At 40.6% G+C, this 13,701-nt stretch overlaps 1 protein-coding gene across 1 annotated transcript in view; it reads right to left on the reverse strand.

Annotated features, from left to right (window-relative positions):
• Nucleotides 1-12,496, reverse strand: part of LOC117339614 (substance-P receptor-like) — a 64,098-nt gene extending 51,602 nt beyond the window's left edge. Inside the window, exon 1 of the mRNA XM_033901305.1 lies at nucleotides 11,938-12,496. Coding sequence (XP_033757196.1) covers nucleotides 11,938-12,313 — 376 coding nt within the window. The 5' untranslated portion in view covers nucleotides 12,314-12,496. The remainder of the gene's footprint in view (nucleotides 1-11,937) is intronic.
• Between the last annotated feature and the right edge of the window lie 1,205 nt (nucleotides 12,497-13,701).

Genomic DNA, 13,701 nt, shown 5'->3' on the forward strand with positions numbered 1-13,701 from the left:
GTCACTATCCCCGGGCTGATAAACATACTGGTTCTGTTTTCACTATCCCCGGTTAATCAACCTACTGGTTCCGTTGTCACTTTCCCCGGGTTGATAAACTTACTGGTTCCGTTGTCACTATCCCCGGGTTGATAAACCTGCTGGTTCCGTTGTCACAATCCCCGGTTAATCAACCTACTGGTTCCGTTGTCACTATCCCCGGGTTGATAAACCTGTTGGTTCCGTTGTCACTATCCCCGGTTGATAAACATACTGGTTCCGTTGTCACTATCCTCGGGTTGATAAACATACTGGTTCCGTTGTCACTATCCCCGGTTGATAAGTCTGCTGGCTCCGTTGTCACTATCCCCGGGTTGATAAACCTGTTGGTTCTGTTGTCACTATCCCCGGGTTGATAAACCTGTTGGTTCTGTTGTCACTATCCCCGGGTTGATAAACTTACTGGTTCCGTTGTCACTATCCCCGGTTGATAAGTCTGCTGGCTCCGTTGTCACTATCCCCGGGTTGATAAACCTGTTGGTTCCGTTGTCACTATCCCCGGTTGATAAAATTACTGGTTCCGTTGTCACAATCCCCGGGTTGATAAACCTACTTGTTCCGTTGTCACTATCCCCGGGTTGATAAACCTGTTGGTTCCGTTGTCACTATTCCCGGTTGATAAACCTGTTGGTTCCGTTGTCACTATCCCCGGTTGATAAACTTACTGGTTCCGTTGTCACAATCCCCGGGTTGATAAACCTGTTGGTTCCGTTGTCACTATTCCCGGTTGATAAACCTGTTGGTTCCGTTGTCACTATCCCCGGTTGATAAACTTACTGGTTCCGTTGTCACAATCCCCGGGTTGATAAATCTGTTGGTTCCGTTGTAACTATCCCCGGGTTGATAAACCTGTTGGTTCCGTTGTAACTATCCCCGGGTTGATAAACCTGTTGGTTCTGTTGTCACTATCCCGGGTTGATAAATTTACTGGTTCCGTTGTAACTATCCCCGGGTTGATAAACTTACTGGTTCCGTTGTAACTATCCCCGGTTGATAAACTTACTGGTTCCGTTGTCACAATCCTCGGGTTGATAAACTTACAGGTTCTGTTGTAACTATCACCGGGTTGATAAACCTGTTGGTTCCGTTGTCACTATCCCCGGTTGATAAACCTACTGGTTCCGTTGTCACTATCACCGGGTTGATAAACCTGTTGGTTCCGTTGTCACTATCACCGGGTTGATAAACCTGTTCGTTCCGTTGTCACTATCCCCGGTTGATAAACTTACTGGTTCTGTTGTCACTATCCCCGGTTGATAAACCTGTTGGTTCCGTTGTCACTATCCCCGGTTGATAAACTTACTGGTTCTGTTGTCACTATCCCCGGGTTGATAAACCTGCTGGTTCCGTTGTCATTATCACCGGGTTGATAAACCTGTTGGTTCCGTTGTCACTACCCCGGTTGATAAACCTGTTGGTTCCGTTGTCACTATCCCCGGGTTGATAAACCTGTTGGTTCCGTTGTCACTATCCCCGGGTTGATAAACCTGTTGGTTCCGTTGTCACTATCCCCGGTTGATAAACCTGTTGGTTCTGTTGTCACTATCCCCGGGTTGATAAACCTGTTGGTTCTGTTGTCACTATTCCGGGTTGATAAACCTACTGGTTCTGTTGTCACTATCCCCGGTTGATAAACCTGCTGGTTCCGTTGTCACTATCCCCGGTTGATAAACCTGTTGGTTCTGTTGTCACTATCCCCGGGTTGATCAACCTGTTGGTTCCGTTGTCACTATCCCCGGGTTGATAAACCTACTGATTCTGTTGTCACTATCCCCGGGTTGATAAACCTGTTGGTTCCGTTGTCACTATCCCCGGGTTGATAAACCTGTTGGTTCCGTTGTCACTATCCCCGGGTTGATAAACCTGTTGGTTCCGTTGTGACTATCCCCGGGTTGATAAACCTACTGGTTCCGTTGTCACTATCCCCGGGTTGATAAACCTGTTGGTTCTGTTGTCACTATCCCCGGGTTGATAAACCTACTGGTTCTGTTGTCACTATCCCCGGGTTGATAAACCTGTTGGTTCCGTTGTCACTATCCCCGGGTTGATAAACCTGTTGGTTCCGTTGTCACTATCCCCGGGTTGATAAACCTGTTGGTTCTGTTGTCACTATCCCCGGGTTGATAAACCTACTGGTTCCGTTGTCACTATCCCCGGGTTGATAAACATGTTGGTTCCGTTGTCACTATCCCCGGGTTGATAAACCTACTGGTTCCGTTGTCACTATCCCCGGGTTGATCAACCTGTTGGTTCCGTTGTCACTATCCCCGGGTTGATCAACCTGTTGGTTCCGTTGTAACTATCCCCGGTTGATAAACCTGTTGGTTCCGTTGTCACTATCCCCGGGCTGATAAACCTGTTGGTTCCGTTGTCACTATCCCCGGTTGATAAACTTACTGGTTCCGTTGTCACAATCCCCGGGTTGATAAATCTGTTGGTTCCGTTGTAACTATCCCCGGGTTGATAAACCTGTTGGTTCTGTTGTCACTATCCCCGGGTTGATTAACCTGTTGGTTCCGTTGTAACTATCCCCGGTTGATAAACTTACTGGTTCCGTTGTCACAATCCCCGGGTTGATAAACATACTGGTTCCGTTGTCACTATCCCCGGGTTGATAAACCTGTTGGTTCCGTTGTCACTATCCCCGGTTGATAAACTTACTGGTTCCGTTGTCACAATCCCCGGGTTGATAAACTTACTGGTTCCGTTGTCACAATCCCCGGTTGATAAACCTGTTGGTTCCGTTGTAACTATCCCCGGGTTGATAAACCTGTTGGTTCCGTTGTCACTATCCCCGGGTTGATAAACCTGTTGGTTCCGTTGTCACTATCCCCGGTTGATAAACCTACTGGTTCCGTTGTCACTATCCCCGGGTTGATAAACCTGTTGGTTCCGTTGTCACTATCACCGGGTTGATAAACCTGTTCGTTCCGTTGTCACTATCCCCGGTTGATAAACTTACTGGTTCTGTTGTCACTATCCCCGGTTGATAAACCTGTTGGTTCCGTTGTCACTATCCCCGGTTGATAAACTTACTGGTTCTGTTGTCACTATCCCCGGGTTGATAAACCTGTTGGTTCCGTTGTCACTATCCCCGGGCTGATAAACATACTGGTTCTGTTTTCACTATCCCCGGTTAATCAACCTACTGGTTCCGTTGTCACTTTCCCCGGGTTGATAAACTTACTGGTTCCGTTGTCACTATCCCCGGGTTGATAAACCTGCTGGTTCCGTTGTCACAATCCCCGGTTAATCAACCTACTGGTTCCGTTGTCACTATCCCCGGGTTGATAAACCTGTTGGTTCCGTTGTCACTATCCCCGGTTGATAAACATACTGGTTCCGTTGTCACTATCCTCGGGTTGATAAACATACTGGTTCCGTTGTCACTATCCCCGGTTGATAAGTCTGCTGGCTCCGTTGTCACTATCCCCGGGTTGATAAACCTGTTGGTTCTGTTGTCACTATCCCCGGGTTGATAAACCTGTTGGTTCTGTTGTCACTATCCCCGGGTTGATAAACTTACTGGTTCCGTTGTCACTATCCCCGGTTGATAAGTCTGCTGGCTCCGTTGTCACTATCCCCGGGTTGATAAACCTGTTGGTTCCGTTGTCACTATCCCCGGTTGATAAAATTACTGGTTCCGTTGTCACAATCCCCGGGTTGATAAACCTACTTGTTCCGTTGTCACTATCCCCGGGTTGATAAACCTGTTGGTTCCGTTGTCACTATTCCCGGTTGATAAACCTGTTGGTTCCGTTGTCACTATCCCCGGTTGATAAACTTACTGGTTCCGTTGTCACAATCCCCGGGTTGATAAACCTGTTGGTTCCGTTGTCACTATTCCCGGTTGATAAACCTGTTGGTTCCGTTGTCACTATCCCCGGTTGATAAACTTACTGGTTCCGTTGTCACAATCCCCGGGTTGATAAATCTGTTGGTTCCGTTGTAACTATCCCCGGGTTGATAAACCTGTTGGTTCCGTTGTAACTATCCCCGGGTTGATAAACCTGTTGGTTCTGTTGTCACTATCCCGGGTTGATAAATTTACTGGTTCCGTTGTAACTATCCCCGGGTTGATAAACTTACTGGTTCCGTTGTAACTATCCCCGGTTGATAAACTTACTGGTTCCGTTGTCACAATCCTCGGGTTGATAAACTTACAGGTTCTGTTGTAACTATCACCGGGTTGATAAACCTGTTGGTTCCGTTGTCACTATCCCCGGTTGATAAACCTACTGGTTCCGTTGTCACTATCCCCGGGTTGATAAACCTGTTGGTTCCGTTGTCACTATCCCCGGGTTGATAAACCTGTTCGTTCCGTTGTCACTATCCCCGGTTGATAAACTTACTGGTTCTGTTGTCACTATCCCCGGTTGATAAACCTGTTGGTTCCGTTGTCACTATCCCCGGTTGATAAACTTACTGGTTCTGTTGTCACTATCCCCGGGTTGATAAACCTGCTGGTTCCGTTGTCATTATCACCGGGTTGATAAACCTGTTGGTTCCGTTGTCACTACCCCGGTTGATAAACCTGTTGGTTCCGTTGTCACTATCCCCGGGTTGATAAACCTGTTGGTTCTGTTGTCACTATCCCCGGGTTGATAAACCTGTTGGTTCCGTTGTCACTATCCCCGGTTGATAAACCTGTTGGTTCTGTTGTCACTATCCCCGGGTTGATAAACCTGTTGGTTCTGTTGTCACTATCCCGGGTTGATAAACCTACTGGTTCTGTTGTCACTATCCCCGGTTGATAAACCTGCTGGTTCCGTTGTCACTATCCCCGGTTGATAAACCTGTTGGTTCTGTTGTCACTATCCCCGGGTTGATAAACCTGTTGGTTCCGTTGTCACTATCCCCGGGTTGATAAACCTACTGATTCTGTTGTCACTATCCCCGGGTTGATAAACCTGTTGGTTCCGTTGTCACTATCCCCGGGTTGATAAACCTGTTGGTTCCGTTGTCACTATCCCCGGGTTGATAAACCTGTTGGTTCCGTTGTGACTATCCCCGGGTTGATAAACCTACTGGTTCCGTTGTCACTATCCCCGGGTTGATAAACCTGTTGGTTCTGTTGTCACTATCCCCGGGTTGATAAACCTACTGATTCTGTTGTCACTATCCCCGGGTTGATAAACCTGTTGGTTCCGTTGTCACTATCCCCGGGTTGATAAACCTGTTGGTTCCGTTGTCACTATCCCCGGGTTGATAAACCTGTTGGTTCTGTTGTCACTATCCCCGGGTTGATAAACCTACTGGTTCCGTTGTCACTATCCCCGGGTTGATAAACATGTTGGTTCCGTTGTCACTATCCCCGGGTTGATAAACCTACTGGTTCCGTTGTCACTATCCCCGGGTTGATCAACCTGTTGGTTCCGTTGTCACTATCCCCGGGTTGATCAACCTGTTGGTTCCGTTGTAACTATCCCCGGTTGATAAACCTGTTGGTTCCGTTGTCACTATCCCCGGGCTGATAAACCTGTTGGTTCTGTTGTCACTATCCCCGGTTGATAAACCTGTTGGATCAGTTGTCACAATCCCCGGGTTGATAAGTCTGCTGGTTCAGTTGTCACTATCCCCGGTTGATAAACCTGTTGGATCAGTTGTCACAATCCCCGGGTTGATAAGTCTGCTGGTTCAGTTGTCACTATCCCGGGTTGATAAACCTGTTGGTTCAGTTGTCACTATCCCCGGTTAATCAACCTACTGGTTCCGTTGTCACTATCCCCGGGTTGATAAACCTGTTGGTTCTGTTGTCACTATCCCCGGGTTGATAAGCCTCCTGGTTTATGTTTTCAATATCCCGGGGTTCATTTTGAGAACATGACATTACCTAAATTGATATGGCGGTTGTCGTCAATGATTACCTTTTAGGATCATCTGTTCTTGTGTTCTAAGATCTGTTGTGCCTGTGTTAATAGTCTTAATATATTTGTCCATATTTTACTCTCATTTCTCGATTTCTTTTAATAACGGACGTATCAGTATTTTGTCGTTTTTGTCGATTTTACATAATTTTATTTTTATTGAGAAATGCTGTAAAGTTTTATACCATACGAATTGTCCTATTGACAGTCACTGAGGATCAAAACACAACCTCTCACCTATCTTTGCCACCTTTAACTTATTTGAAAAAACATTCCAAACCAATCAAAGACAATAGGATAAATGGATTGTTAAGTCCGTGTCCTACAGAATTCTTATCCCAATACAAAAAAACAGCGACGACGGCAATTCTTTTATTTGGCGATTAACAATTAACATTTTACGATTAAACTAGACAATAGCAAATTAGTAGAGCTTTAAGCAATAATCATTTTAATTTACTTGTAGATATTTTGTTAGAAGACCGGACAGGCGACTCTAAAATAGCATCAATGGTGTCTCTTCTGACGTCAGTATCCGTGGGAACAGTCAAAGTATCCCTGATGCTTAACTTTAATAAAATAATATCCAAACATTTTCCGTGGCTAACACTGTGATTTAGGTTAATGACTGATTTTATCCACTAGTAAGTGACGTCGACTGGATGACATCAGGAACAGCTGTACAAGACAGTCAAGCCTCCAGGTCTTATTGCAAAGAAGATCTTCGGAGAGCGAAAACCACAAACAAGTCCATAGAACGTTGTCAAGGTGATCCCCGCTGGGACAATGGTGACATTTCCTACGGAAACGATATAATCTGCAGCTGACACCGGCCAGATATTGTAGTCCATTTCGGGTTTCATGGCCAGCCCATCAACCCAATAGAAACGGTGACAACTTACGCATAGTGACAAGACAGTAATACGAATTATAATGCACTTCTGTCATTTCGTTCGGATTAGGATGATAAAAATCGTCTACCGGATATTTTATGTCCCATTTACAGCCGTATGAAAGAGACATCTATTTCTGCAGTACAAGACAATGACAGAGTCGGTATCACGTATATGGTGATAAAGAAATTGCCAGGCTTTTAAATGTACCGGTGACGTGTTGTCTTTGCCAAACAAAGAATTTACCATGATCATCTCGATCAAAAAGACAAACCAAACTCTAACATTGATCTTAAGTTATTAACCAAACCTAAATAACCGTAACCATTAATGTTTAATGACGGTATTATGGAAGTTCTATTTCTATATAACCGTAACCATTAATGACGGTATTATGGAAGTTCTATTTCTATATAACCGTAACCATTAATGTTTAATGACGGTATTATTGAAGTTCTATTTCTATATAACCGTAACCATTAATGACGGTATTATGGAAGTTCTATTTCTATATAACCGTTACCATTAATGTTTAATGACGGTATTATGGAAGTTCTGTTTATATATAACCGTAACCATTAATGACGGTATTATGGAAGTTCTATTTCTATATAACCGTTACCATTAATGTTTAATGACGGTATTATGGAAGTTCTATTTCTATATAACGTAACCATTAATGTTTAATGACGGTATTATGGAAGTTCTGTTTATATATAACCGTAACCATTAATGACGGTATTATGGAAGTTCTATTTCTATATAACCGTTACCATTAATGTTTAATGACGGTATTATGGAAGTTCTGTTTATATATAACCGTAACCATTAATGACGGTATTATGGAAGTTCTATTTCTATATAACTGTTACCATTAATGTTTAATGACGGTATTATGGAAGTTCTGTTTATATATAACCGTAACCATTAATGTTTAATGGCGGTATTATGGAAGTTCTGTTTATATATAACCGTAACCATTAATGACGGTATTATGGAAGTTCTGTTTATATATAACCGTAACCATTAATGTTTAATGACGGTATTATGGAAGCTCTATTTCTATATAACCGTTACCATTAATGTTTAATGACGGTATTATTGAAGTTCTGTTTATATATAACCGTAACCATTAATGTTTAATGACGGTTTATGGAAGTTCTGTTTATATATAACCGTAACCATTAATGACGGTATTATGGAAGTTCTATTTCTATATAACGTAACCATTAATGTTTAATGACGGTATATGGAAGTTCTATTTTATATAACCGTAACCATTAATGACGGTATTATGGCAAGTTACTTATTTACTATCTAACGTAACCATTAATGTTTAATGACGGTATTATGGAAGTTCTATTTTATATATACACCGTAACCATTAATGACGGTATTATGGAAGTTCTATTTCTATATAACTGTTACCATTAATGTTTAATGACGGTATTATGGAAGTTCTATTTATATATAACCGTAACCATTAATGTTTAATGACGGTATTATGGAAGTTCTGTTTATATATAACCGTAACCATTAATGTTTAATGACGGTTTATGGAAGTTCTGTTTATATATAACCGTAACCATTAATGACGGTATTATGGAAGTTCTATTTCTATATAACGTAACCATTAATGTTTAATGACGGTATTATGGAAGTTCTATTTATATATAACCGTAACCATTAATGACGGTATTATGGAAGTTCTATTTCTATATAACTGTTACCATTAATGTTTAATGACGGTATTATGGAAGTTCTGTTTATATATAACCGTAACCATTAATGACGGTATTATGGAAGTTCTATTTATATATAACCGTAACCATTAATGACGGTATTATGGAAGTTCTATTTCTATATAACGTAACCATTAATGTTTAATGACGGTATTATGGAAGTTCTATTTATATATACCGTAACCATTAATGACGGTATTATGGAAGTTCTGTTTATATATAACCGTAACCATTAATGTTTAATGACGGTATTATGGAAGTTCTGTTTATATATAACCGTAACCATTAATGACGGTATTATGGAAGTTCTATTTCTATATAACGTAACCATTAATGACGGTATTATGGAAGTTCTGTTTATATATAACCGTAACCATTAATGTTTAATGACGGTGTTATGGAAGTTCTATTTCTATATAACCGTAACCATTAATGTTTAATGACGGTATTATGGAAGTTCTATTTCTATATAACCGTTACCATTAATGACGGTATTATGGAAGTTCTATTTCTATATAACCGTAACCATTAATGACGGTATTATGGAAGTTCTGTTTATATATAACCGTAACCATTAATGACGGTATTATGGAAGTTCCCTATCTATAGTAACGTTGCTCATTTGTCTTACCGTTATCATATTATCGTCGTTGAGGAAAAACCTATAATGCGAGTCTTAAAAAAACACGGTTACTCTCCTCAACAACAGCTTTAGTTGGTAAATCTCTCTACTTTCAGCCATATTTACACTCGATTGATTGATTTATCGATTTCCATTGATCAATTCCATTGATGCTGTTTAGATTTCACGTATATCTGACCCCTCCCCCTCTTTGTTTTGACATTGCTACCAGGGTTTCATCCAGAGTTAACTTTCAACTATAATGACTAACCTTGTGATAATTAAATGATTATTCTATTGATTACCCCTAACGTCTGAACTCTACAATCAAATTCACACTCACTATCAAAAACCTCTTACAACGATACTTAGGGAATGACGCCTTCGATATGTACGGGATTTCAACGGCTTTCAAACACAATTGTAAAACAGAATTCTGTAAAAGTCTTTTTTAATGTCCAAACTCCCCCTTTTCCAGCGCCGTTTTAAGTGCCCATGTTCGGATATCTGTCTACCAAAGAATCTAATTTTATTGATATTTTTGTACACATATTTTTTTTTTCTATAAACACCTCCCCCAGGAACGTTCAACAGAGTGCATACCCTTGTGTATATTGAGCGAACTAAGTGCCTGCTCTCTGATTCGTTAGAGTCACTGCGCCAGAAAACATTTCCAACATACTAAATTATATAGCTTAATGTTAACAGTTTAGTTAATGTGTAGCGAGAAATGTTGTTACAAGTATGATGCTTTGTATTAGTAAGTTTATATTCTTGTGAGAGCAGGCCGGGCGAAGGGCTCGCTGTAATGGTGCGAGGCACGCTGACTGCCACTGAACTCGCAGTGGAAACGAACCATTGAATAGCGCTCTGACGATAACCAAGTTTACGACAGACACAGTCAGACACTTACTGCACGAGACATGTTATTTGTAAGTCATACATCATCATCTTGAAGAAGCGACATATATCGTATGTGGCAGAGCAAAGTATGGCATGTTTAGAAAATATCCAAATTATCGTTTTGTAGGAAAACGGATGTTTAACCAGACCCACTATGAACATTGCATACCTCTGAAAGTACGGTAATTTAATTAGAAAAAGTAGCGGGACGTTTTCGTACTGACTAACATACGGTTACTACATCTTTACTGACGTCAGCACCCATGCTATGTCCCTGTGACGTATTCGCCATTCCACCTTCCCGGTATCTGGCCTCAGACCACAATTGTAGTACGTATGGACATTTCAGGACTGTTGCTAAATATTTTTTCCTGATTTAGCTGTTACAGATATGGGCATAATTTTAGCATAGATTTATAGCGCAATATTTAATCTAGTGATAGAATTTTGTTTTGACACCATTTCCATGTTTGTTTGTGTGCCAGGACACAGGGAGTTATAAGGCTTGAGTAGTAATATTTTGTGATTTTCCGGATTTTCCCCCAATATAGTGGGGTGGTTACATTCAAATATAAATATCTTTCTTAAATGTCGGTCATGGGGTACTTTCTAGCTCACTGTTGGTTCAGCTTGAATAGTTCAAAAACGTGATGTGAAAACCAGATTTATTTTGGCAAAATTCTGAAATATTTTAATTTCGATATTTCTTTGGTAGAACAAAGAGGGAAATTAATTGTGGTCAGAGGTCATCTGACCGATGTACCTAGGACTTCTGCCACTTCTTACAGGAGAGTTCCATTAACGTCAGTCTAAACACTGGCTCGTTAGTATCAATTACTACAGGTCAACACGGAAGGGAATTATTAACATCTAAATAATTAATGTTTAGGTTCTCGGTATTTCTTGGATATGATGGGAGAGAATAAGAAATTACACTCATAAGTTACCACAGCGAAAGCCCTGAAAAGCACAGGAATTTACAAATAACGACGCCAGCCATTTATATAACATTTTTCACATTTTTGTCAATTCTGAACATCAAGATTGCCGATTAAACCTTTTCATTAAAACTTACGGGTATTCAGTACGGACAACATTAATGTATCGTTGCAGGTGTTTGTTTGGTTTTTATTTATTTGTTTGTTCTTGTAATTTGTTTGCTTTTGTTGTTGATTTGTTTTTGTTAATTATTTCTATGTTTAGTTTATCTCATTCCGATGCTCTAGGTGTTATAAACTTTTGTTGAATGTTTCAATATGAAATTCAAACAGCATCAAAAGAGGTAATTTGTTAAATATACGGATTAACATAACAGTGCATATTTAGTTTTTAATATATGGGCGAGCAGAACGCTACAAATTTAATTTTATAAATATACGTACGACTAAAATACAGAGTACTTGACAGACATACTAAGTCAATCTGAAGTTTGATTTCTACAAAATTTTCGGACGAACGAGGGGCCAAGCGATTAGAACGCGCACTCGCTCAATCGGGGAACAGTTTTGAATTTGGCGGCCAGATATAGGGATTTGAGTAGATGTATGTTAGGAACCGTAACTAGCTCAAAGTGCCTCTTCGCGGGTGACGCAACGTAAGGTCCCTCTTAACCAAGTCGGTTGATTAAACACTTCAGAAAGAAATGTTCTGAGATCATAACATTTTATATGCGTGTAACAGGAGAGGAGAAAATGTAGCGGCCAGACCGGGGTTCGAACCCGGGACCTCCGAACACTAGCCGGATGCTCTACCAATTGAGCTACCTGGTCACCGAAGATCTACCCAGTCCAGTCCCGCTACAGAAGGCTTGTGAGACTTTGTAGTTGTTTCACAAAGAACATAAATGATATATAGTTGAAATATGTACTCACCTTGCATGAAAGTGTTGAACTTGCAGAAGAAAGCTCCCAGGACCCAGTCGTTAGTAAGGTCCTCCACCAGAGCGACCCACGTGCACGATAGCGTGACCATGAGGTCAGCCACGGCCAGGTTTACAATGTAATAATTCGTCGCCGTATGCATCTGTCTGTTCCGAAACACAATCACAATGATCAAAATGTTCCCAATCAAAGAAACCACAATTATACTCAATACAAAAACCGTTTTCACAATAATCTCCCATAATGCAACATGTTTCTTCAAATATAAGTCATAATACGACATGTTTCCGATTTTGTTAAATAGATCCTCATAATGGTACATTTCCGTAATGTTGGCCATGTCCGAGTTTGTGGAGTTGTCCTCCATCTCGACCAAGTTTAGCGGTGTGTAGCGATATCAAGGCAATGCGAGACAGCAGTTATTTATTTACGGTACAATTCCGCAAATAAATTAAATAAAAAAATATAATTGATAAAAAATGAACACACAATTAAATGTACAGTAGGTGTTGAAACATGAATCGGAGTAGGTATCACACGAGCATGGATCCAAATAACTCGCGTGTCTGTGTCAGCACGCGAAGTGACGTGCGCTTTCCCTACTGGCGCAGCCTCAGCAGCAGTCAATATGAACAGCGGAACGTGGGATTTGCCATAAAGTGGCCAGGTATAGCAGTAAGCCCCATCATCACTACTGTGTCCTCTATTACAGGCCCAAGTAGCTTAATAGGAAACGTCATCGTCGACTGAATGATGAATGGACAAATATATGGACTAAAGAATGCTTCATTGGTGTTATGGCGAGGAATATACAGTGGCTAATAATGCTGTCTCGATGCCGAACAATATCTCCTAATCTAATGTCATTATAAAGACTTTGAAAAGTCAGTTTTACGGAAATTACATTAAATTCCACGTGGGTAGAATAGATAAAGAATACTTATCTCAAGTATGTTGAAAATTAGTTTCTCTTAACTCTAACTTTCTGAGTTACAGTTTTCGTTTTGGACACAAAAAATATTGTTATAACATGTTATGCCATTGGATAACAAGAGTCTTTTGATTTTTAAAAGCAATTATTTATTTAGGTAACTTTAGTACGACAAATCAATAGGGCAACAAGTGCTAAAAATGATGTTCATTTCATTAATTTATTTCTCCAGACATGAAGTTCGATAAATAAGTTCAAGCCAAAGGGGTTACGAATGTTGGCGAGCTCTGGTAAAATTAGGCGTGAGTTTTAGAGCATATCGCGTAATGCTTTTAACGAATACAACATTACTCAAGTTGAAGTGTTATAGAAGTCTCCAGGGCTAATTTGTCACAGTAATACAGATGACTTTGTTTGTCACAGTAATACAGGTGACTTTGTTTGTCACATTAATACAGGTGACTTTGATTGTCACAGTAATACAGGTGACTTTGTCACAGTAATACAGGTGACTTTGATTGTCACAGTAATACAGATGGCTTTGTTTGTCACAGTAATACAGGTGACTTTGATTGTCACAGCAATACAGGTGACTTTGATTGTCACAGTAATACAGGTGACTGTGTTTGTCACAGTAATACAGGTGACTTTGTTTGTCACAGTAATACAGGTGACTTTGTTTGTCACAGTAATACAGGTGACTTTGTTTGTCACAGTAATACAGGTGACTTTGATTGCCACAGTAATACATGTGACTTTGTTTGTCACAGTAATACAGGTGACTTTGATTGTCACAGTGATACAGATGGCTTTGTTTGTCACAG

Source organism: Pecten maximus, chromosome 1 (genome assembly GCF_902652985.1).
Source record: "Pecten maximus chromosome 1, xPecMax1.1, whole genome shotgun sequence".
Classification (NCBI taxonomy): Eukaryota; Metazoa; Mollusca; class Bivalvia; order Pectinida; family Pectinidae; genus Pecten; species Pecten maximus.